The 22093-nt window shown below is 60.6% G+C and overlaps 1 protein-coding gene across 4 annotated transcripts in view; it reads right to left on the bottom strand.

Moving 5' to 3' along the window:
* Positions 1-2022: 2022 nt before the first annotated feature.
* The window catches only part of FOXP4 (forkhead box P4), a 66139-nt gene continuing 46068 nt past the window's right edge, over positions 2023-22093 (bottom strand). For 3 of the 4 annotated variants that reach the window (XM_074564316.1, XM_074564318.1, XM_074564319.1), the window contains 12 exons: positions 17549-17696; positions 16824-17028; positions 16433-16537; positions 13874-13961; positions 11803-11892; positions 11027-11228; positions 10846-10922; positions 10524-10625; positions 6121-6242; positions 5928-5994; positions 5416-5582; positions 2023-5179 (listed from right to left, as the gene is read on the bottom strand). In XM_074564316.1, coding sequence (XP_074420417.1) covers positions 5035-5179; positions 5416-5582; positions 5928-5994; positions 6121-6242; positions 10524-10625; positions 10846-10922; positions 11027-11228; positions 11803-11892; positions 13874-13961; positions 16433-16537; positions 16824-17028; positions 17549-17696 — 1518 coding nt within the window. In that variant the 3' untranslated portion in view covers positions 2023-5034. The remainder of the gene's footprint in view (positions 5180-5415; positions 5583-5927; positions 5995-6120; positions 6243-10523; positions 10626-10845; positions 10923-11026; positions 11229-11802; positions 11893-13873; positions 13962-16432; positions 16538-16823; positions 17029-17548; positions 17697-22093) is intronic. The other variant, XM_074564317.1, reaches the window with a different exon arrangement.

The raw sequence follows: 22093 nt of genomic DNA, 5'->3' as shown, positions 1-22093 counted from the left end.
CAAGGGTTTACCGTCTGCCAAAGCAGACACACGGAAGTTCAGAGTACAAATACACAGCGATGCTATTTCCTTTATACAGCACGAGGGACGCGGTGGCGAAGGCGGCGGCGGGAGAGAAAGGGTCACTTTATACACATCCTCCCTCCCCTCCACCCTCCGGCCCCCTCGCACCGCACCTCGTCCCACCTCCCCAGCGTCACCTTCCCACCCAGCGCCAAAGAGGATGGGGGGTGGGGGAAAAAAAAAAAAAAAAAAAAAAAAAAAGAGAGAGAAAAAAAAAGGGAAAAGGTTGTGGCATGGCTGGCGTTTTCCCAGGGAACAGGGATGTCCCCAGCATGGGCACCCACCTGGGCTCCCCGGGCCATCGCAGGCATCTCCAGGGAGCGGAGGGTCCCCAAGCCCCCGGCTCTGGCCTGTCCCTACTTTCCCCAACGCTTCCAGGACAAAAACCTAGATGAGGGCGATCCTCTTGGGCTGGGGGGGGCTGGCCAGGCGTGTAAACAAAGCAAAGAAACCCTTTGGTTTAACGCAGGTTCAGCTGCTGCTTTCCCCTTCGCTGCCGCTGGCCTCACCAGCAACCCCCCCAGTGCCACCAGCGCTCCTGCCCTTCCAGCACTGGTTTCCCACCCACCCCGGCTCTACCCATTCTAGCTATTCCGGGGTAAAAAAAAATATGAAAAAAAACCCCAAAAACCCATGGAAAACTGAGTAATTCCTTCAGTGGGAGATACCACAACAATGCCTTTACTTACAGAGAGGTGCCCAAACCTTCCCCTCGCAGAACTGCCTCAGGTGGGGGAAAGAAACAGGAAATAAAAAAAAAATCCAGAAAAAAACCAAAAACCCAAAAGAACAATTCGTGTTGGTAGGTTTAAACCCAGTATATATATATCTCAATATATACAGACATACAATTCTGCCACACATCGCATTTGGTCCTTTATCCTTCCTTCTCCCCCCCTCCCCGCCTCCGGTGTGTATTTGAGGTAAGACACGCAGAATTTTGTAAAATTCAAACCGGCAAAAAATAAAACCAGAGGGCTGAGGGGGGGTGGGGTGGGTGCGGGCGAGGCTGGAAGGGGACACGGTACCTGGGTTCAGATGGGACCCTGCAGAGGCGGCTGGGCCGGGTGGGGGGTAAGAGAATGAATTAAAGTTACCCCTGAGTATCAAACCGGGCATGTTTCCCGTGAAATCACCCACCGCGATTCCCGTTCTTCCCGGGGAAGAGGCATCACCTGGAGCCACAGGACTTTCCAAACCTGTGCATGTGTTTAAAGAAAAAAAAAAAACCTCCTTTATATTTATATATTTATTTTTATATATATAATATATATATAGTGCTCTTGGGAGCCAGGATGGTGGCTAAAGACCTATAGGAATATACGGTGCAGAGGGGAAGGCGCCAGGTTGTCCTCGCGGGGTGTGGGGGTGACGGCGTACGGGGATTTTAGCTGGACCCGTGGGGATAAGGAGACACGTGGCTCACCCTGGCTCTGGGAGGCGTTTCGGGGATGTCTGTACCTCTGGAAAAGCTTAAAAAAAAATATGAATCACCCCGCCCCGAGCAGGACCCATGTTGGGCGCTGGAGGCCTCGCCGATGCCGGGTGAACTTTGTGCCTGGTCCGCCTTGGATTTGCCTGAACCGTACGCAAAACCCAGGGGGTTGCAGAGCTGCTAAAAAAATGAAATTTGAAGAGGATGAGGAAGGCGAGGGCAAAGGCCCCAGGAGGAGAAGCCGAAGGGAAGCCGCTACTGAAACAGTGAGGGGGGTCTGTGTCCCCGCAGGGCTCGCAGCCGGGGCCGGCAGCACCCACCACCCGCCGCTGCGATGGCTTGCAGCTCTCCCCGCACGTGTGCCACCAGCTGTGCCCGCAGCCATCAGGCTGCAAAACCTCCCCCTCCGCGGAAAGGACAAACTACACCGGTACAAAGCCAGGTCGTTCCCTCCCCAGGGACCCCGGGGTGTCCCAGACACGCAGGAGCAGCACGAGGGGTGACAGCGGGTGCTGGTGCTGCTGTAGGAGGCACAGCTGGGGAGGCTGCGAACCAAACAAAACCCAAAAGCCTGGCTGGGTGCAGGCAAGCCCCGGCTGAGGGTGAAGCGTGGCTGAGCAGCAGCAGAGGGGGGCCGGGGGCTGCACCCCAACACCCACCCCCCGTCCATCCCTCCCCGCTCCTTCCTGCAAGCAAAAGCAGCAATGCATGACGACGGCCTAGCACCACCCGCCCGCGGCAGCTGTAAACTTGTTTAGAACAATAACTTAACATCAAAAGACTGAAAAAGAAAAGAAGAAAAGAAGAAAAGAAGAAGAAAGAAGAAAGAAAAAAAAAGGGGGGAAAAAAAGGAAAAAGAAAAAAAAAGAAAAAAGAAAAAAGGAAAGAGAAAAAATTGGGTTTTTTTAAATGAAGAAAAGAAGAAAAAAGAAATAAGAAAAAAGAGAAAGAAAAAAGGAAAAAGGAAAAAAGAAGGAAAGAAAAAGAAAAAAGGAAAAAGGAAAAAGAAAAAAAGAAGAAAAGAAAAAAGAAAACAGAAAAAAGGAAAAAAATAAAAAAGAAAATGGTAAGTTTTTTAAAAGAAAGCAGGTGGGGAACATACGCAGCGCCTTCGCCTCACGGCAGCTGTGGAGCTACGGGGGGGACACGGCGCTGGACCCACAAGAGATGGGGGTCGGTCCTTGCCCCCCGGCTCGGGCGGGGTCTCTGGTGCCCGGCGGAGCGCGATGGGACGGGCCGGGAGAGCGGGGCCGGGGGGGCAGCGGGCGGCTCGGCCACCTCCTCGCCCGGCTTTTGCGGCGGCGGCGAAGGAGCGAGCCCGGAGAAAGACGGGGCGAGTGGAGACACCTAGCGAGGGCCACACGGCGAGCACCCACGGCAGCGCGGCCACCACCCCCGCGGCGCGGCCACCACGCGTGGGGCCGGGGAGGGCGCGTTTGGCAGGATTTTCTGGGGTTTTAAGGAGGGGAAAGGACCCCTCTGCAGCACCGGGCCGGGGGAGGGGGGGGGTGCTGCTGACCCCCCGTTAATAGTCCCCACCGGGCTCTGCTCCCCGAGGGTCTTGGCACCCCCCAGATGGTGCCGAGGGGGCACAGGGGAACGAGGCGGGGGGTGGGGGGGCTTCGCTCGGCCTCACTGGTGGCTGCAGGAGGGGGGCAACCAGGGACCACCCCATCTCTGCAGCCGCCTGGGTACCGAGGATGCAACAGGCAGCAAAAAGGCTGGTCCGAGGTACCGGCTCGCCCCAGGGACACAGGCCACCGGGCCAGGAGCCCACGGGGAGGTCACAGAGGTGATGCACGGGGACAAAAAAGTACAGAATTCCCTCCCCCCACCCGCTCCGCCCCCAGCTGTGTTGCATTTTCAACCCAAAACACAGCTCCCGGGGTGCCAGCGCCAGGACCCCGACACGGGGCTGGGGGCCATGTGCTGGGGCAGGCACGCAGCCCCCACCACCGATGTCTTAACTGGGGGTACTGGGGACAGGGAGGGACGGAGCAGCGCTGCCCGGGAGAGCCCGGAGCTGGGCTCAAAACCGAGAGCAGCCCCACGTCCATCACAGCAAGTCCCCCAAGACCCCACCACGTGCCAGGACAACCTGCGCCAGCCCCACCATGCTGGGAAAGGGGCTGGTTCCCGAAACTGGCACAGGGTACCCACATCACCACCACGGAAAGAAAGAGCAGGGAGAAGAGGGGTGTTTGGTTGTGTTGTTCTCGTTATTATTAATACTTCTTTTTTTTTTTCTTTTTTTTTTCTTTTTTTCTTTTTTGGCATTAATACCATCTGTTCACCTGAACTACGGACCTTCTGTCTCTAAAAATCTTTTGGTATCTTCCCATCTGGACGCACACGCACACAAAAGGATAACGAAAAGAAAAGATGAAAGCAGGAGCCCCAGCACCGGCAGGCTCGGCTCGCTGGCCACGGCCGGGTTCAGCTGCCACGGGGTGTCACCGGGGTCGGCTTTGTGACCAGCAGGATGGCCAGCAGTGGCCCACCGCCCGGTACCCCCCGGAGGAGGCTTGGTGGTGGTGGGTGCTGCCTCCCTGCGCCATTGCCCGTCCTCAGAGACGCTCCCCCGGCTTCAGAGGGGGAATCGGGGGCGCAGGGGACGAGGAGCCTTTCCCTGGAGCTGAAGTTGGGCCACTGGCCACCCGGCATGGGCTGGGAGAGGTGTCACCCGCTGCAGCCAACGTGGAGAAGGAAGCGGGGAGCCGTGTCCTCGCTGCCTGGCGCTGGCAGTTGGCTGGGGACGGTCATCGCTGCTGGGTGCCACCAGCCCCGCCACCAGCGGGAACCAGGGGTCTCGGGGAGGGTGGCCAACCCAGGGGGTTTAGCAACCTGCCAGAGGTGACAAGGCAAAGGGGACACAGTCCCACCGACGCGCCAGTCCTCGTCCTTCCCCAGCCACGAGACAACGGTGCAAGCCCGACGTCCAGACCACGGCAGAGGACTCGCCCCCATTTCTGCTGTTTCTTCCCCCAAAGCTGGGTGGAGGCAGCGCGTGGGGAGAGTCCACGGTCCCTCTTAGTGCAAAACCCACTGGGGGACGGAGAGATGATGGTGGGTTCCTGCCATCACCTTCCCTCCCCGGGGCGGTTGCTGGCAGAGGCTCGAGCATCGTGGGGGAAGCAGGGATGGAGGTGCCTTCCCAGCGCCCACCATGCACGGGGAAAGAAGGAGGGACCATTTCGGACAGAAACAACCTACCATCCTCGTTCACCAGTCACTAACCAAGGGAAGAAGGGAGAAAAAAGTCCAGCTCTTGGGTTTTTGCTTCTCGTGTCGCGGGACGTCCCCTGCGGCAGGGGTCGGTCAGTCACCAGGGCCGCGGCGCGGGGCAGTGGGGAGCGGGAGATACACGCCGTCAGCAACAGGTTGTTGCACCAAGGAAACCCTTTTGCTTTGTGGAAGTGCCTTTAAGAAACAGGTATAACGCCGAAGGTCACCTTGGGGAGGTGGGAGCCGTCACTCGGTCTCCGGCCGGGAAGGTGGGAAGGGTTTGCCCCTCGGTGGGGAGGAGGAAGGGGTCCTTAGGACAAGTCTTCCACCGGCAGCTCCTCCTCCAGGTCCCTGTCGTCTGGAATCGTCACATTCTGGTTGGTGGTGGCCATCAGCGAGACAGGTCTACTGTCGTCCTCTGCCTCGGCGGGTTCCTCCTTCACGTGCACTGGATGGCTGCGGGGAGGGAAGCCTTCAGCCCCGGGGAGCCCGTTCCCGCTGGATGCACCCCCATGAAGCTCTCGGTCCAAACCCCCTCCATCCCTACGCTGCCTGGGGGGACCAGCACCAGGGGAGGCAACGAGCAGCTCCGGGTGCCCAATGTGCCAACGTCCCTTAGCTCCAACCCCTCCAGCAGCTCAGCAACACCCACTGGCACCGTCCCTCGTCCCCTCGCTCCCGGCCAGGCTGACCTGTACTGCTGCGGGGACAGGCGTGGGCTGTTGCTGCCGTTGCTGTTGACCTGCTCCACGGTGCTGCTGACATCGTCGTGGCCCACGTGCAGCATGCCGCCGGCGGAGCTGGTGTTGATCATGGTGGGGCTGTTCAGCAGCGGGAAGCTGCTCTCCGCCAGCGCAGCCTGCAACAGAAAGCGGCCGCCGTTCAAGGTGCGGAGGATGCAAGACCCCGATGGAAAACTGGGCTATGGAGCAGCGAAGGTTTAGTGCCCCAGGAAGAAATTTTTCACTCTGAGGGTGGTGAGATCTCAGGGGTCTCAGGTTGCCCAGAGAAGCTGTGGCTGCCCCATCCCTGGAGGGGTTCAAGGCCAGGTTGGACGGGGCTTGGAGCAACCTGGGCTGGTGGGAGGTGTCCCTGCCCGGGGCAGGGGGTGGCACTGGCTGGGCTTTCAGGTCCCTCCCAACCCAAACCGTTTTGTGATTCTCTGATTCTATGACCCCCGCCAGGGATGGGACCACCTCCTTACCTGGTAACTTGCATTAAGTGCTCCGTAACCGAGTCCTGAAATCATGTTTTTGACTAAAGTTGGACTCCTGCAGAAAAAGAAAGCACAATGATGCAGGGCTGAGCGCTCCCGGCCCCGGGATCAGGGGGTTTGGCAGCGGGGATGGGCGCGATCGTGACTCCCCGGTTGCGTCCTGCGGGAGAGGAGGACCCACCCTGTCATCTTTGGTGGCCTTCGCTTTTGGTACTCGTGCTCGTCGACGGTCCAGACGGCTCCCTTGACGTTCTCCACGCGCACGAAGCACTTGTGCAGGCTCAGGTTGTGGCGGACGGCGTTCTGCGGGCAGAACGGGCAGGAGAGCTCAGCCACACGGCCCTCGCCCTGCCCGGACCCCTCCTCTTCCTCCCATCCTCCTCCCCCAGCCCCTGTGGGTCCCCATAGCCCTGGGCTGCCCCAGCCATGGTCATCTGCAGCCAAACGCTCTGCACAGCCCATCAGCACCCAGAGGGTTCAGGAGCCCCCGAGCCGCACGTGGAACACAGCGCTGTTCCGTCAGCCTTGGCCAGATGCCGAGGAAGACGGGGACCGAGCGGGACAAGGGACAAGTGACACCAGCAAGGAGCCTGGAACCGAGCCGCCCTCTCCGCTGCAGCTCGTTCGGCGACGCTCGGCAAAGCCAGCTAATCTTTTCCCTTCTTTTTCTTTTCCCCCCACCCTCCCTTTTCGGTCCTTTCCCTCCCTTTCTTCTTTACATCGACCATCTTTACATTTCTAAATGTAAAATAAAGAGACACACACGTAGGCAGACAGCGCAGCCCCGAGAGATACCAGCTCCCTTGTCCCCTTCCAACTCCCTGCCATTTGCTACTGCCCCTATTTCATTACCAATTTTAATTTGCCTCTAATTAAATCCTGTGTATTTTTCCGACTCACTTGCTAATCCATGAGGGAGGCAGGAGGCTGGAGTGGAATCTCTCCGAGCTATAATTACAAAGGGCCTAATCACGCCGGGGCTCTGCCTTTGAATAAATTTCCTTGCATTAAGGTTCTCAGATTCTCTGCCTTGCAAATGAGAATGACCCCAATTTCAGGAAGTTGGCCTCGGAGGGTTTTTTTTTTATATATTTTTTTTTTTATTTCGAGTCCTGATTCGTGATGAGAGACTAATTCGTTACGCTAAAACATTAACAGCAATTTAAAAGGTCGAACGGGGGCTGTATAAACAAAGGAGCCGGCCAACACAACAAGGCAAAAGGAGACACAAGGACTGATGCCCCCCCCGTGCTGCAAAGTGTTAGAGTTCCCAGAAACTCACCAAATTGCACCATCGCCCCTTTTTCTTTTTAATTTAAGGACAAAAACAAACAAAGCTGGGCTCCTTCCCTCGTTATCCATCCATCCATCCATCCATCCATCCATCCATCCATCCATCCATCCATCCATCCATCCATCCCTCCCTCCCTCCCTCCCATCCTATCCTCTGGCCACTGCCCTGTGCCCACTGCCCGCCATCCGCCCCAGCGTCCCCGGCCGTGCCATCACACCGGCACACGGGTGACACGGTGGCAGGCAGCGGGGACAGGCTGGCTCCTGCTCCTCCAGCCGTCCGGCAGAGCCAGCCCGGGAGAAGGGGAAACTTTGCAAGCGGCTGTCAGGAGCCTGTTCCTGGGGAAGGAGATTTGAGCACAGTCGATGCTGTTTGATGCGATTTTTTGGGGGAACTGGGTCACACTGGGAACCTTGGGTGATGCTCGGTGCGGTGCAGAGCCATGTCCCCAGGTCCCAGCCCGGTGCCATCGCCGCTGTCACCCAAAGGGATATGCTCCATTTGGGACATGCCCTGCTCTGGGGGACAAGGCATCCCTCATCCTCAGACCCCGTCACCCGGAGAGGAGGGTCGAGCTGCGCCCAGCACTGACACACAGCCATCCCGGGGAGCTGGAAATCCAAGCGGAACCGCAGACACCGCTGTGGTCCCCGGCCAGCAATGAAGCAGGATGAGTCCCTGGCTCTGCCCTTGCAGCATCTGCACAGATACCCCGCTCCCTGCCCGCACCTGGGGGTCTGAAGTCCAGCCGGGGCTGGGTGGGACACTGCCCTTGAACCCCTGTTCCCTGCTGAGCAAACACAGGAATTCCTCCCCTGGCCGGGGCCGGATCCTGCCCCGCGCTCCCCTTCCTCCTTCCTGCGCGCGCCGGGGGCTCCGCGTCCAAACAAAGCCCTGATTAAAGGCAAGAAGCGTGGCAAAGCCGAAACCCTTCCTGCACGTGGAAACGCAGCCCCGGCCCGGCAGCAACCATGTCCCCCGCCCCGGGTGACACCCCCCTGCTTCCAGGCACCGGCGGGTACGCGTTTGCTAGGGCAAAAATGGAAATAAAATAAATCCTGGCAGCGGGCAGGCGGTGGATGTGGTTCAGCATTGGCAGAGCCTGGGATGCCCCGTCCCCGGGTGTCGGGCAGGGTCGTGGCCCCAGGACACGGAGGAGGTGCCACACAAGACCCCCCGGCATGGGAATCCTCCCACCCTGTGCCCGGGGAGGCAGGGGGGGGTGTTGTCCCTTCCTCATCCTAACGGGGCTTTTGTATTTCGACAGAGTATTTGTTCAGTGCCAGACTCGGCTGCTCTGTTTGCTTCTCATCTTTGCCTTTTCTAATGATGTTTGCTTTACGCCCCCGGCCCCGCTCCCCGTGCCGTGCCGGGGGTCTCCCCGTGGGCCCCCATGCCGCACCATGGCTCTGCCCCACCGTGGGGATGGGGTACCCACCTCGGCCCCCGCCACCCCCAGCCCCATCCTGGGGGCAGCTGAGGCCGGAGACGAGGGAGAAGCCACAGCAGAAACGGTGGTTTTCCGAAGAGCGGAAATACACTATTTTTTCCTGCGTATCCCCCTCCTTCAAAAAAAGCCCGACCTTGGGACACTGAAAGCTGGGAAGGGAATCACCCTCCCCCGGCTCTTTTTAATCCCCTGCCATCCCTTTGGGTGGTGGAACAGGAAAAAATAAAGAGCAGCAAAAAGAGAAGGGCTGCCCCTCTCTGGGACATCAACCCTGGGGTAACATGGGGCACAGGGGAGTCGCAAAAAAAAAAAAAAACCCAAAACTTTTATTCCTTTCAGCTAGCAAAAGGGAAAGAAAAAAGCACTTTCACCTGCCATTATCCCATTCCACAGACAGGGAAACTGAGGCACGGAGCAGGGAAAAGGCTGACCCGGACAGACCCACAGTGGGACACCATTCTGGGAGAGCGATGGCCACACCGGGCTCTCCCCGCCGATGCTCCCCATCACTTCTCACCCTGTCCCCAAAACCGGGGGTGTCCCCACGGGCCTGACGGGAACAGCGGTGGCGGCCAGCGATGCTCCCCGCGGCGTGCGGCGCCGGCTTGCAGTGCTGCACGCGTGCCGTGAGGGGGACTCCAGACTGACGCAGGGCCACGGCCAGCACCAAAAATGGCCCCGACACCTCTGACTGCTCCTTCCCGCTCCTTCCCGCCACCATCCTCCACGCTCAGCCCGCGGGGATGCTCGGGACGGGCGATGCCGAAGCCGGGGGCCACCCATAGCGCTCTGGAGCCAAAACACCCGTTATTCACCCAAAGTTTGCTGCGAAGAAGTAAACCCCTGCTGCGGCCAGCTCTGATTTACAGCAGCAACGCACGGGGGCCCCGGGCTCCAGAATAACCGATTCCTGTCTTAACCCTTTCAAAATGCACCATCTCGCTTGCAATCTCACTTATTCTAATTTATTTTTTTAAGTGTTAAGGTTCCCTCTGCCACTTTGCCTCGCGCCGCCCTGGCCAGGAGGAAGCGGTCTCAGTAAATACATGCAGCAGGAAACAATAAATAAATCCATCCTGGTTCGGGGCAATAACTGCTCCTTCTCACAACCGCCCTCTTCCTCCGAGACACTTTTTCTCAGTTCTCTCAGATTTGGTGATTTCTATATAACCGAGGGGGAAACAGCTCCGGCGCCCATGGGTTGCCCCAAAATTCACACCCGTCAAGCCCAGGCCTGTGAAAAAAGGCTCCTCGGTGCCAAAATCTTTCAATGCCTGCCTGTACAGCGCCGGGCACCGGGTGGGGGGAGCCGATGGGCACAGGGCACCCACCGGTCCCCCCACCACCCTCCCTCCGTCCCCATGGAGCAGTACCCGCGGCCCCGGCCACCGCCCAGTCCCAGCCGCCACGTATCGCAGCCCGGCTACGGCATCTCCCGCTCGCAGCGTGCCACCCGCCCCCGGGTTATCATTAACCTTATTTGCTATTTCGAGTGTCTGGCTCTTTTCTCTGCCCTTCTCCCGGCGCCGCGGCGGGGGCTCCGCTCCAGCCCCAGCACCGCAGAAAGCCCCGCTTTCTACAGCGCGGCACTTTGCCATATCCTATGGCGCGGACGATGCGTCCCCAGAGACCAGGGATGCATTTTGGAGGGGGGAAAATGTGGGATTTATCCATAAAATCACTTCCTGCACCGTCTCAGAGCTGTGCAATGAACTGGTCCTTTACCACAGGTGCCCATATAAGCTGGAGCATCTCCCGCAGCAGGTAGCCCCGGGTGGGATGGGGCGAGCCCTGAGTGGGATGGGGTGAGCCCCGCGGCTCCAAGCAGGGCTGCTCTCACCTTCCAAGTGGCCGTGTTCCTCCGGAAGTAGGCAAACATCCGCGTGAACCAGTTATAGATTTCGTTCAAGGTTAGCTGCCTGTCGGGGGTCTCCAGGATGGCCTGGGAAACCAGAGAGGGGACAAGAGCATCACTCGTGATGCCCCGGCAGGGTGTGACGCCCGTCCCGTGGCGAGGCATGAGGGGGAGAAATGGGGGTTCAGAGAGCACGGGGACTCCCCCAGGGCTGAGAAAGTGGGGAAGAGTATGGCTTTGCTTGCCGTGCCCCACAGGAAGGTCCCAGGGTGCAGAGCTGAACCCTGCGGCACAGGGAGTCACTCACCTGCCGGATGAGTGAGGCATACGTGAAGGGCGGCCGGACGTCCGCGTTTTTGTAAAACTCGTGATTCTGTGCAAGTTCTGGAAAGGGGGGACAAGAAACGGGGAGGCGGGGGATGAAGGGACCCGCTTTGGGACTCGAGGACCGTGCAATGGAGGGTGCCGAGCCCCATCCCGGAGCTCACCTGAAGATATCGGGGTGCAGAACTTCTCCGAGTTTCTCCTGCGGATGGGCCCCACGTTGTGTAAAGTGGAAGAGCTGATGACGGAAGGGCCCTGCCGCAGGGGGGTGATGGGCGCCGTGGCGGAGGTGGGGGGATGAGGTAAGCCATCGGGGAACGTGTCGGAAGTGCTCTTGGAGAGGGTGGCACTGGAGACCAGGTTCAGCTGCGGGGACAGGCGGGAGGGAGGGCGGGTGGTTGGGCACCGGCACGGGGAAGACGGGCTGGGAGAGCCCCCGGCACAACCGGCAGCTCGGCAGGGCTGAGCCGGGTCATGCCGCAAAGCAGGTGATGAAGGGCTTGCAGGGGGGAGACTTGCTGGGCTTGGCAGGGACAAGATGCAACCTTGGGATGGTTGGATCCCACGGGGATGCAACCATGGGATGGGGATGCAACCACGGCAGAGGATGCACCCACGGGACGGGATGTAACCATGGGATGAGATGCAACCGCAGGACGGGATGCACCCACTACATGTCCAAGCAAGCATGGAGCAGCACAACAGGCTGACACAGGCTGCGTTTCACTCCTGCTTGATCCCTTGCACCAGCACAAGGGACCAGGCTACGCGCACCAGAGCGCGGCCACGGAATGCCTGTCCCAGGGATCTCATCCAGCCGGGCCATGCAGGGCCGTGGTGACCTTACGCAGGGCAGGGAGGGGACGTCAGACAGCAGCGAGGGGAAAGGGGAGGAGAGAGGGTGGCTGCAGGGACGCACAAGGGCAGAAGGGACACGCACGCTTACAGGTTGGCTGAAAGGTTTTGGCTCTGAAGGTCTCATGTGAAGATGGGCCATCATTGCTTGGAGACGCTCGCTCTCCTTTGCCAGCTGTGGGAGGCAAGAAGCAGAAGAGAGATGGTCAGGCAGTACCGGCAGTCACCCACGGAGATGCCCATGGCCCGGAGGAGCTGCCCACCCAGCCCCGAGCCCTGCCTGTGGGCACACAGCATCCTCCAGTGTCCCCACAGGAGCCGCCTCCTGCCTGACGCCGAGCCCTCCTGAGAGCCCCAGTGGGACCGTGGCTCCGCGGGGGGCTGTGGTGCCCATCACGGGGGGGACTGGGGACCGCTCTGGCTCCACGTGTGCAGCCAGATAAAAAATCTATGGTGAAACTGAGTCATTTCAAGTGTCCCGGCCACCCACCAGCTCTCGCTCTCCTTCCCGGGCGCTCCAGTCCCCGTGCCCCGGTGCCAGACGTCCCCGTCCCCTTCACCCTCCTCCAGCCTCTGCTGCCTCCTGCTCACCAGCAGCTCCCTGTCCATCCACCCATCCCTCTGTCCGTCCGTCCATCCATCTGGCCGCACAACATCGCTTTAATTGCGCGCTCCTGCCTGTTTACTCCCCGGAGTGCGGAGAAGGGTGAAATATTCACTCTGGCACCAGGAGAGATTTTGAGCCTGGCGGAGGCGATGGGATCTGACACCCGCTCTCTTCCCGTCACCTTCCCTTTCCACCGCGACCCCTCAAGCTCAGGGCTCGGCCACATCCCCGTGTGCTGCCGGCTCTCCGCCAGCCAAGCCCCCTCCCCGGGCAGGCGCCGGACCCGGGAGCCGGGTGAGGAAGGAGTTAAAGGCAGGAGCCGGAGCGGAGTTTGCTGCAAGTTTGGAGCAGCTCGGATGCTTTCGCGCTGTCGTGGTGCTCATTAGAGCTGACAGGTCTCCCCTCGTGATGCAGACGCTCTCCGCCGGCACAGCGGGAGCTCCGCGCTGAAAACTTTATAATTGGTAGCTCCGGTGGCAGGTTCTCCTCTGCACACGCAGCTTTCTGCTCGCCCTTCAGATTTTTTTTTTCCCCCCTTCCTTTCCCTCCCCTCTTTAAGCCCCAGTAATTGCTTTCAACCTCTCGCTTTAGCGAGGGCTGGGGAGCAGGATGCGATCGCTCGGCTTCGCCCGGGCAGCTTGGCAGCCTCCCCTCCCGGGGAGGTTTTGCTGTCCCCCCCCCCCCCAACCCTGCAGCCCCCGTTATTGTAACTCCGGGCGCAGGCTCATCACGGCTGGTGTCCCCGGTGACGATCCCCACTGCCACGCACGGCGATGGGCACAAACCCCTCTGAGCTGCTGCCAGCCCCTGGCCCAACAGCCGGGCACCGTCACGCCATGGGGGGTCTCGGTGAGCGACCCTCTGACACCCCTGCCCTGTCCCGCTTTCCTCCTCAACCGCTTTCAAGTCCCAAGATGAAAACTCTCTGTTTCCTCCCATTTTCCCCCCTCCCTTCTCTATTAACCGAATTACGCACAGCACGTCGGGGAGTCGGGAGATGCTGGGAAAGGCGCTATTTAAAGAACAGGCATTCCAAAAATAGCAACCCAAAGTCGGGCTCCGAAGACCATGCTCAGTCACCAAAATAAGTGGCCTGATTTCTAAAGAGCCCAGCAGCCCCGTGGCTCTCGCTGTGGCGGCATGGCTGGGCTGGGGCATGGCTCACGTCCCACCTGTGGGCACGCACCCCCCCAGGCGCCACGTGCCTTCCCGGTGTGTGACATCTCCTTGTACCCACAGGGACACTTGGGACAGGAGAAATGGCTTGTCCTTTCCTCCAGCCCCACCATAATCATGCAGGGATGCTGGTATTGAAGAGGCAACCAGTTTGAGGGTCTCCGAGGTCTTGAGCCCAGCCAGGGGCAGCACCTCTATGAGGGAAGGATGCTTAAAATGAGCCCCCCGTGGCACTGGGGTGGCCAGTTACCTTGCTGGTGGCCCCCAACCTCGCTACCCCCACCCTGCAGAGAGCAGCCAAGTCACAACGTGCAGATTTGGGAAGGAGATGGTTTTTCAACCGTGTGGCCTTCGAGGCTGGGGCGGTACCCACCTGTATTTCCAGCTGCTGTACCACTTGCATCTGGACTCGACACTGGGCCGTGCTTCGGTCGTCAAGTGCATGTTCTGTATTGAGGTGTCTGGGGAGAAGAACACGGGGGTTGATGCCTGGACGTGCCCAAAATGTGCTCCCTCCACCAGGGCCACACCTGGGATCAGCCCCGACCTGCAAACTGCCTGTGCTGCAGCAACGCTCGGAGATGCCGGTGCCGGGGATGCTCTGGGGCTGCTGCCCAAAGCGTGACGAGCAGAGGGGAAACTGAGGCACGAAGGCAGCCAAGCAAACTGGGCTGTTCCTCCTCCCCTAGAACAGGCTGGAGGGCGGCCATAGGCCACCAGCCCTGCCCAGGGCAGCCCCGCGGTGTTTAGGAGCAGCCGCTGGTTGACGGAAAGTCCTTGCGAAGGGCTGCTGGCAGGAGGCGCCCAGGAGGACCTGAGGAGCAGGTTTCCAGGACAAAGGCGGTATTATGGAAGTTTACTTACACCCTCTAAGGAAACCCCCGAAGGCAGGAGGTGACATTTCCAGGGTGCTCCTCATCCTACCGCTTTCCTGCCTTGTGTTTATAAGGCACTTCATGTTTATAAAGCACAAGGACCTTTGGTCCTCGCCGCCCTCCCTCGTTCTCGGGGAGGGGAAGGGCTCCCAGCAGAGGCGAGCAGCGGGTGACGGGGACACCACTGGCGGCAGAGCCAGGGACATCCCAGCATCACCTTTTGGGGGTCCTCGTCCCCAGACCCAGCAAAGCAGCAGCCCGGGGACGCACCCAGCCCTGAAGATGCCACATGGCCAGGACACGTCCTTGCTGGGGTGGGTGCAAACCCCAGGGGGGTCCTCACCGGGGGAGTGGGACAGCTCAGAGGGGGGATGCTGGGCAGCAGGGCAAACTGCACCAGGGCCACCCCGGGAACACCCCAAAAGGTGGCATCCGATGCTGGGAAACACAGAGGTGTCCCAGGGCTGTGGGCCAATGCTCTCCAGGACCAAGAGTGAGATATTTCTGCTGGGACATCCCAGGAAAAGGTGCCTGAGGAGCACCTACCCTCCATGCAGATGTGGAAGACAGCAGGAGTCTCACCCGGCTGTTTGTGAGAGACTTCCAGCCCCAACTTGCAAAAACAAGTTAGGTAACTGGGACCAGCTGCCAAGCCGTATGCGAGCAAACTCCGCTGGTGTCCCAGCCCCGCTCCACAGGGCTGTGGCTGGACCGACGGCCGGAACCGGCCGTTTCTCCCGGGAAAAAGCTATGGAGAGTCTAGGCTGTGCTGAGCAGGAACGGAGACGTCTCCCACTGACCCTCACAGGCTTCAATAAATCACTGCTCAAAGCACGCGTGGCCCCTTGGCAGCCCAGCGCTGAGGCTTCCGAGCTGCTCCGTGGAGGCGATGCTCCGAGAGGGCTCAAAGCTGGTGCCTGAACTCAAAGCAAGGTCCACGCTGCAGCTGGGCTCAGCCTTTGGGAGCGGGAAGTTTTTCATCTGTCCCACACCCCGACACGTGCTCACATTGGCAGAGAGGGGACAGAAAGACTTCACTAGTGCTGCCGCGGAGGCTGCCTTCCCCTTGGGAAGGTTGCTCCTGGAAGAACTAGGTGTGCTTAGGGGGAGCAGGCAGGTGGGATACAGGGATCTTCCAGCCCCAACTGGAATCCAGCCCCAGCCATCCCCTGCCAACCCCAATTCCAGCTTCCAAACCGGAGCTTGCTCATCATGTAAACACGCCTGGAGAGGCGGGAGGAGATGCCTTATCTAGGTTCACCCTGTGAGTCAGAGGAAGGAGAACGCAGGAGCCTGACTCACTCACTCAGTCCCCACCAGGCAACGCTCCCCCGGCCTCCCCGGGCTGCCCTCGCACCCCCTCATCCTCCTCTGCAAGGCCTCTGCCCAGCTCCTTCCCCGGGAACGAGGAGGCCGGTGCGGTCTGAGGGATGCTCCCACCGGAGCTGGCCCTGAGTGCGTGGCAGCGGGTGGGATCGGTTTGTAAAAATCCCCAAAATCTTGCTGATGGAGAGCGAAACGCGCCGGTGCGTCTCGGCCGCCGCATCGAGCAGACAGCCGGAGAGGCGGGGGAGGAAGGAGCAAGCAAGCCCGTCAGTTCCTTCTGATGTCTTTGCTAAAAATCCCGGCTACAAAGAGATCTAATTGCAAATGAACTAATTAAGTAAACCTCTGACGAAGCGTGAAAACAATTTGTTTGACCCTGACGCTAGCAGAGGGCTCTTCGACAGCGGAGTTAATCAGTCAGCGCCGGAGCCCACAAGCGGTGTCAGCGGGCTGCCGCGCCGCCATCTGCTTCCTCCCCTCCTCTCGCCCCCCAGGAGGGGACCCGCAAACTCCCCTCGCCTCCTGCCCGCTGCAGTGGGTCTCTTCTCCTCTTGCAGCAATCTCTGGTGCTTTCTCCTTTTGCATGGACAAACCCCCCCACCCAGCTCTGGGCAGACAGACTTTGGGGTGTCCGAACCCATTTCCAGGGTCTCCCCCTCCGCCAGCCCCCCATGCTGTCCTGGCTCTCCCCTCCTCCGGCAAAACCTCCCCCAAAAAAGGGGAGCACTTACTTGACAAACTGTCCCAAGTCCTCACAGAGGGTTTCGCAGCCAGGCCACTTGCACTCTCCGTGGCCGTAGAGCGGGTGGGAGCTGGGGGTCTCTTCATGGGAAGAGCTGCAGGAGATGGGAAGGGACGGTCAGATGGGCAGCCGTGATGCTCCAGCATTCCCGTGCACGGGGCCAGCCCCGTCCCCAGCTCAGGGACCCATGGGAGACGCCGCAGCGATGGCTCCCTGCCCTCCACAGGCACAGCGAAACAGCGATAGGGCTTGTTTATGGGGTAGGCAGAACCCCTCCAGCCCTCCCAACCCTGTTGCCAGCTCCATGGGTGACAAATCCCAGCCCCTTCCACCTCTCCCGGGATAAAAACACCAAGTGCCAGGGCCCGACCCGGCTCTACCTGTCCCTTCTCGGCGTGTGCATGGTGCTCTGTCCATTGGGCAGAGGGTGATGGGAAATGGGAGGCGAGACCTTGGCGGCCGAAAACGAGGTAGAGTTGGAGGTGTTGGTGGTGAGGTCGAGACCTTCTTGCTTAATGCTGTCCTCAACGGGCTGGGCGGCTGTGACCTCCTTCCAGAGCTGCTGGAGGTCCGAGGGGCACACAGCTACGGCGCGGGGAGAAAAGCGCCTGCCGTCAGCGGGGAGAAGGAGCAGCACCCACTGGCACCCAGCCAGCAGGGATGGCTCCGGACCCCGTGGCTCCCTCCCTGCCCGGCCAGCGCAGCTCGGCTCCGCGAAGCTCAGGCACCGGGGAATCGTCACCTGAAGCTGGGCACAGCCCTCTGTGCCGGCAGATGGGGAGGAGAAGCTGCACGGCCCCACTGGGAACCCCCAAAACAAGCCACCTGCAGCACCTGGAGAGCCCCAGAGGGAACGAGACCTTCAGCTCTCCCCAACCCTGGCATCTCCATGCAAGAAGCAGCTGGGGGCCCAATCCTGCACACAACCCAGCTCAAACTCTCCCAGGCTACTCCAGACATCAATGCAATCCAGCCCCAAACTTTAGATGGAGACGCATTTGGAAAATCAACGCTCCAGCCCCCTCCCCTCACCCGGAGCAGGGAGATGCTGCAGCCGTGGGGGATCCCCCCGATGCACCCCCCGACCCCGGGCAGGGGTCCTTACCTTGGGGCAGGGTCTGGAGGGGCACGGTGCCCTGTCCTGGCGGGAGGCTGACCAGCCCCTGGCGCTGCAGGTTTAACAGGTGCTGCTGCTGGAGCTGCTGCATCTGCAGGAGCTGCTGCTGGAAGGCCAGCTGCTTGTTCCCTAACGGCTGCCGGGAGACAAAAGGGAGAAATCAAAGCGCGTTATTTCCAGCCTTGCAGCAGAAGCCTCGCAGGGGAGGCAGAGACCCGGCGGTGGCGAGGGAAGCCCATGGCGGTGGCACCGCGGCCGCGCGTGTCTCCGTCCTGCTGCCCAGCCGCTGTGCCGGCTCGGAGGCTTTGATCTATGGGAAGAGGAGGGGGAAAAAAGGAAAGGGGAAGGGAAAAAAATAAAGCGCTGGAAAGAGAAGGAGAGAGCAGACCTGGGGGCTCGCTCAGAGCAGGGACCCAGCTCTGCCTGCACGATGGGTGAACCCGAGCCACGGGGTCCCACGTGGGGAGGCTCATCCGCAGGGCGAGCTCCCACGGGCACCGAGCATCACCCAGCACCCGAAAGGCATCCTGAGACTGCCCAGATCCCTAACACCCTCTTTTAAGTGAGGAAACTGTCTGTATTTACCAAAAATGACCATTATGAACTCCTTCTTCGTGGGGGGCAGAAAACAACCACCCGCAGGGGAGCAGGCGCCCAGCGCTCCCAGTCCCCGGGCACCAGCACCGGTGCCCCCACCCTGGCTACGAGCACCCCCCGGGTAGGCGACTCTCCCACCCGTCCCCAGGAGCCGGCCACGCTCTGACCAGCGTAGCCGGCCCTAAACTAGTTAGGCAGGATGCGTCCCCGGGGAGGCACCAAGAAATCCATGAGAATTAACTGAAGGGGAGAGAATTCAATTAGGGACGGGGACAGGCAGCTGCTAATCCGAGCCGGCCACGAGAGGGGAGCTGCCCCGGGCTTGCCCAGCCTCATTAGCGGGGCAGGCGTCTCCGTAACCCCTTGAACCCCCCTGTTTGCCCAGACGTTGTTTGCGGGTTGCGAGGAGCCGGGCTGGCAGGCAGCGCGAGCCGGCTGTGCCGACCAGCCCCAGCAGCTGCCCGGCCCCGCCACGGCAGCTCCGTTATCCGGGAAAAGTGCCGGGACCCCCCTCGGCACAGCAAGCCGCCGCCTCGGCGGAGCACCCCGGCCAAGCCCGTGCTTCCCCCCGATCCCACTGCGCTCCTGAGCAGGGGCCGTTGCTTGGGCCAAAAAGGAGTATTTTCATGCCCACGTTCTTTCTAACGTGCGCAAGAGCTTTGCAATAGGAAATGACCTTTTTTTTTAATCTTCTGGATGGGTCTGGGCATGGCGGGGGTTCGGGGCATCCCAGGGACCTGGCGCACCCCCACCTCGCTCTCTCAATGATCCCCGAGGCTGCATCTCGCTCTCTGCTCAACAGGGACCAGTAAACAAACCCTCCGAGGCAAGCCCAGTTCCCAGCTTAGTTCGGGTTCAGTACGTGCTGCTGCACCCGAGGCGGCCCCCCGGGTCCCCGGGAGACAGGCCGTCCCCTGCAGATGCTGCTGATGCTCGGCCGTGGCTGTGAAACAGGGCAAGGTCGGGTCCAGGCACAGCCCTGCAAAATCCCCATGGCCTGCAACGCGACGTTGGACTGCGAGTCCTGTCTAGAGTTTAAACCTGGTTTCTCAGCCTCAGAGGGATGTGCGAACCCCCCCCACCTCTTGGCCACAGCAGAATTGTCCCCCCGGAGTCAGGTCCAGATCCCCTCTGGCTTTGTCTGGCTCCTGCACTTCTGACGCTTGAGGATAAAGGCGTAAATCAACCCCATTTCTGCTCAGCCAAGAGAAAACCCCTCGCTCCTCAGCCAGCCACTGAGCCAGCAGGGCTTCAGGCCACGGGACCGGAGTGGTCAGTGGCCCTGTAGGACCGTGATGAGGAGAAACGGCAGGACCAGGCTGCGCGCCCGAGGGCCTTAAGAGAGGCAGCGCTGTCCTCCATGGTGTCCCTGTCCCCTTCGACCAAGCTCTGCCATCACGTGGGATGGACACGTGTCCTCGCCTTGGTTAGAAACTGGAACCAGGACGGGATGGGATGGGATGGGATGGGCTTCTCCTCCTCTTCCGAGCTCCACCACAGCCCTCCCCGGCGGCCCTGGGGCAAGCCTGGGCTCTGCACAAACACAACCTCATTCCCTGCACTTCCAGGCTACGGAGCAGGAGGAAATTGGGAGCGGATGAAGTCATGAAGATCCCGGGGGCACAACGCCTGCGCCTCGTAGCCTGGCTGGGCTTTCCCGACCCGGCCTCCCCGGAGCTACGGCCGGCAGAGACAGACCCCCCCAAGCCCCCAGGACCCTGACTCATGCGTGGTTCTGGCAGGGATGATGCCATCCAGGAAGCACCTTCACGTGCTTCAAATCCACGTGCGCATCCTTCCAGCTCCACCAGACCAGGAAGACAGGGACCAGCCCCGGGAATACGAGTCCTGGTCCCTGGCGGACACACAGCCGTCCCGGGTGAGTCAAACCAAGGACCACTTCTCTCCGGGGAAGCCCATCTGCCAGCCCCTAGAGAGCAACCGCTGCGCAGCGGAGCCAACAAACTGCACGGGCTCAAAACCACCGAGAGCCATGGGTGAAGAAGAGCACCCACATGTGGACCTACCCAACGGCACGCGGGGGCTCCAAGTCCAGAGTCTGCTCTGGAGAAGGCAGGGCAGCGAGAGCCTGAATTTCAGCCCCAACCTTATTGAAAATCTCTCTCCCCGGCCATCACCCCACCAGCTTCGCTCACCTCCTCTCCCCTCGGCAACCCCCAGCCCGGCAAACACCAACTGAATCCCTCCCAGAGGGGACCCACTGGTGCCAGCTGGAGGAGCTGGCTCCCTTTTAGGGCCAGATCCTGCATTTGGTCCCCGTGACCCCCCCAGTCCCGTCTCCCATCCCAGCGCGGGGGCTCGGGGTCCGGAGCTTCGCCTGCGCTGGGCGTACATTAGACGCAGCTGACTGGGTGCAGCTACCGGGGTAAGAGCCGCCGTCACTTTGATTTATGAGCACATCAGGAGGAGTTTCGGCGTGACACGCGGGACTGACAGGAGCAGTTCATTAAGCTGACACTGAGGTTAGGCAGCAGGCAGCCCCCACCGCCGCCCCCCTCCTCTGCCCCACTGGACTCGGGAGAGGGACAACCCCCACCGGCAGCTTTGGGGGCACATGGAGACCCTCTGGCTTCATCCCCGGGGGATATCGGGATTGCTTGGAGATGCAAAGCGGCTGGGGGAAAGTGCGGGATGGCAAACACTGGCTTTGCTGCCGCTTGGCACGAGGGCGAGGGGCTGCCGGAGCCGTCCCAGCCCTGCACCGCAGCCCCTGGCTCCCCCCCGTCCCCAGGATGCTGCTGGGGGCTGAGGGTTCACCCCTGCACCCGAGATGGGCTGGGATATGGGATGTGCTGCAGCTCAGCCCCATCCCAGCAGGACACATGGATACACAGATCAGCCGCCTCGCTCGCCCCTTCCTTGCATCCCCCCGCCACGACGCGGCTTCTCGCAGACGCCGAGCACCACCCCCCCACCCCGCATCCTCTGGGACAGGATGCTGCCGACAGGCGCTTCCGACACGTTTCCATCCTCCGCGCTCCCTCTTTTCCTGCTCTCCCCATCCCCGCGCCCGCCGGGGGACCTCCAGCCGCGCCGCTCCTCCTGGGGAGATCTGAGCTGCTCCTCCATGAGACGCTGCTGCCTGCTCCCGGCACAGCGGTGGCGGCACAAAGCCGTTCCCACCTGCTGATCCCCCTCCGCGCTCGCAGACGAGCCGCTGCCTTACAATTACACCCAGGCAAGTCCTTGAAATCAAGCAGAGGGAAAGCAGAAGGCGCTCGGTTTACAAACCTTGCAGCGGGGCCGTAATTAAATACCGCCGTGGATTTCTGTGAAGGAGGCGATGCCGGCCAAGAGCGGCTCTGCGGCGGCATCCCAGACATGCCAGCTATTCCCCGTGCTGTCGGGGGGAAGCGACGGCATCGCCGTGCCCAGCAGGCAAGCACTGCTGCCGAAAACACGGGCTTGATTAATAGCAGCTGCCCAAATTCACGGGGTGAAGCCGACCCCACAAAGCCTGGCCAGGGGTTTCGGGGAGGGGAAACGCCGTGGCACCCCCTCGCAGGGACGCTCTCGCGGTTTTTCCCGGCCATGGGTTGACGATGCTGCTGGGAGCTGGACATGCACCCGCTTTGGCAGCATCTAATGCCTCTGCCCCCCCACTGACCACTCAGACTTTCTTAGCGGATAAATTTCTCATCTCCTCTGTACCATTTAATTAAAAGTTAACATGCGCTTTTTAAACCAGGAGCCCGCTAAGCAAGCCCTTTGTTAGAGCTTAATTACATCCCCGTTCGTTGCTGCAATATAACATCGCCACAGCCAAGAGGAAAGTCCTTGAGGAAGCTCAGATTTATGCCTCCCCTGTTCCTGGAGCGCGAGCAGCTACTCCAGCTCCTGGAGATGGCTCCGATAAAGCCTGACCCCGCACGCGCTGCGTAAATACGCCAACATCTTGCAATGAAAGCCCGGGTC

The sequence above is a fragment of the Larus michahellis genome, chromosome 21 (assembly GCF_964199755.1).
Source record: "Larus michahellis chromosome 21, bLarMic1.1, whole genome shotgun sequence".
Classification (NCBI taxonomy): domain Eukaryota; kingdom Metazoa; phylum Chordata; class Aves; order Charadriiformes; family Laridae; genus Larus; species Larus michahellis.
Note: the sequence above shows the minus strand (reverse complement) of the source record. Positions and strands in the feature narration are given on the sequence as shown.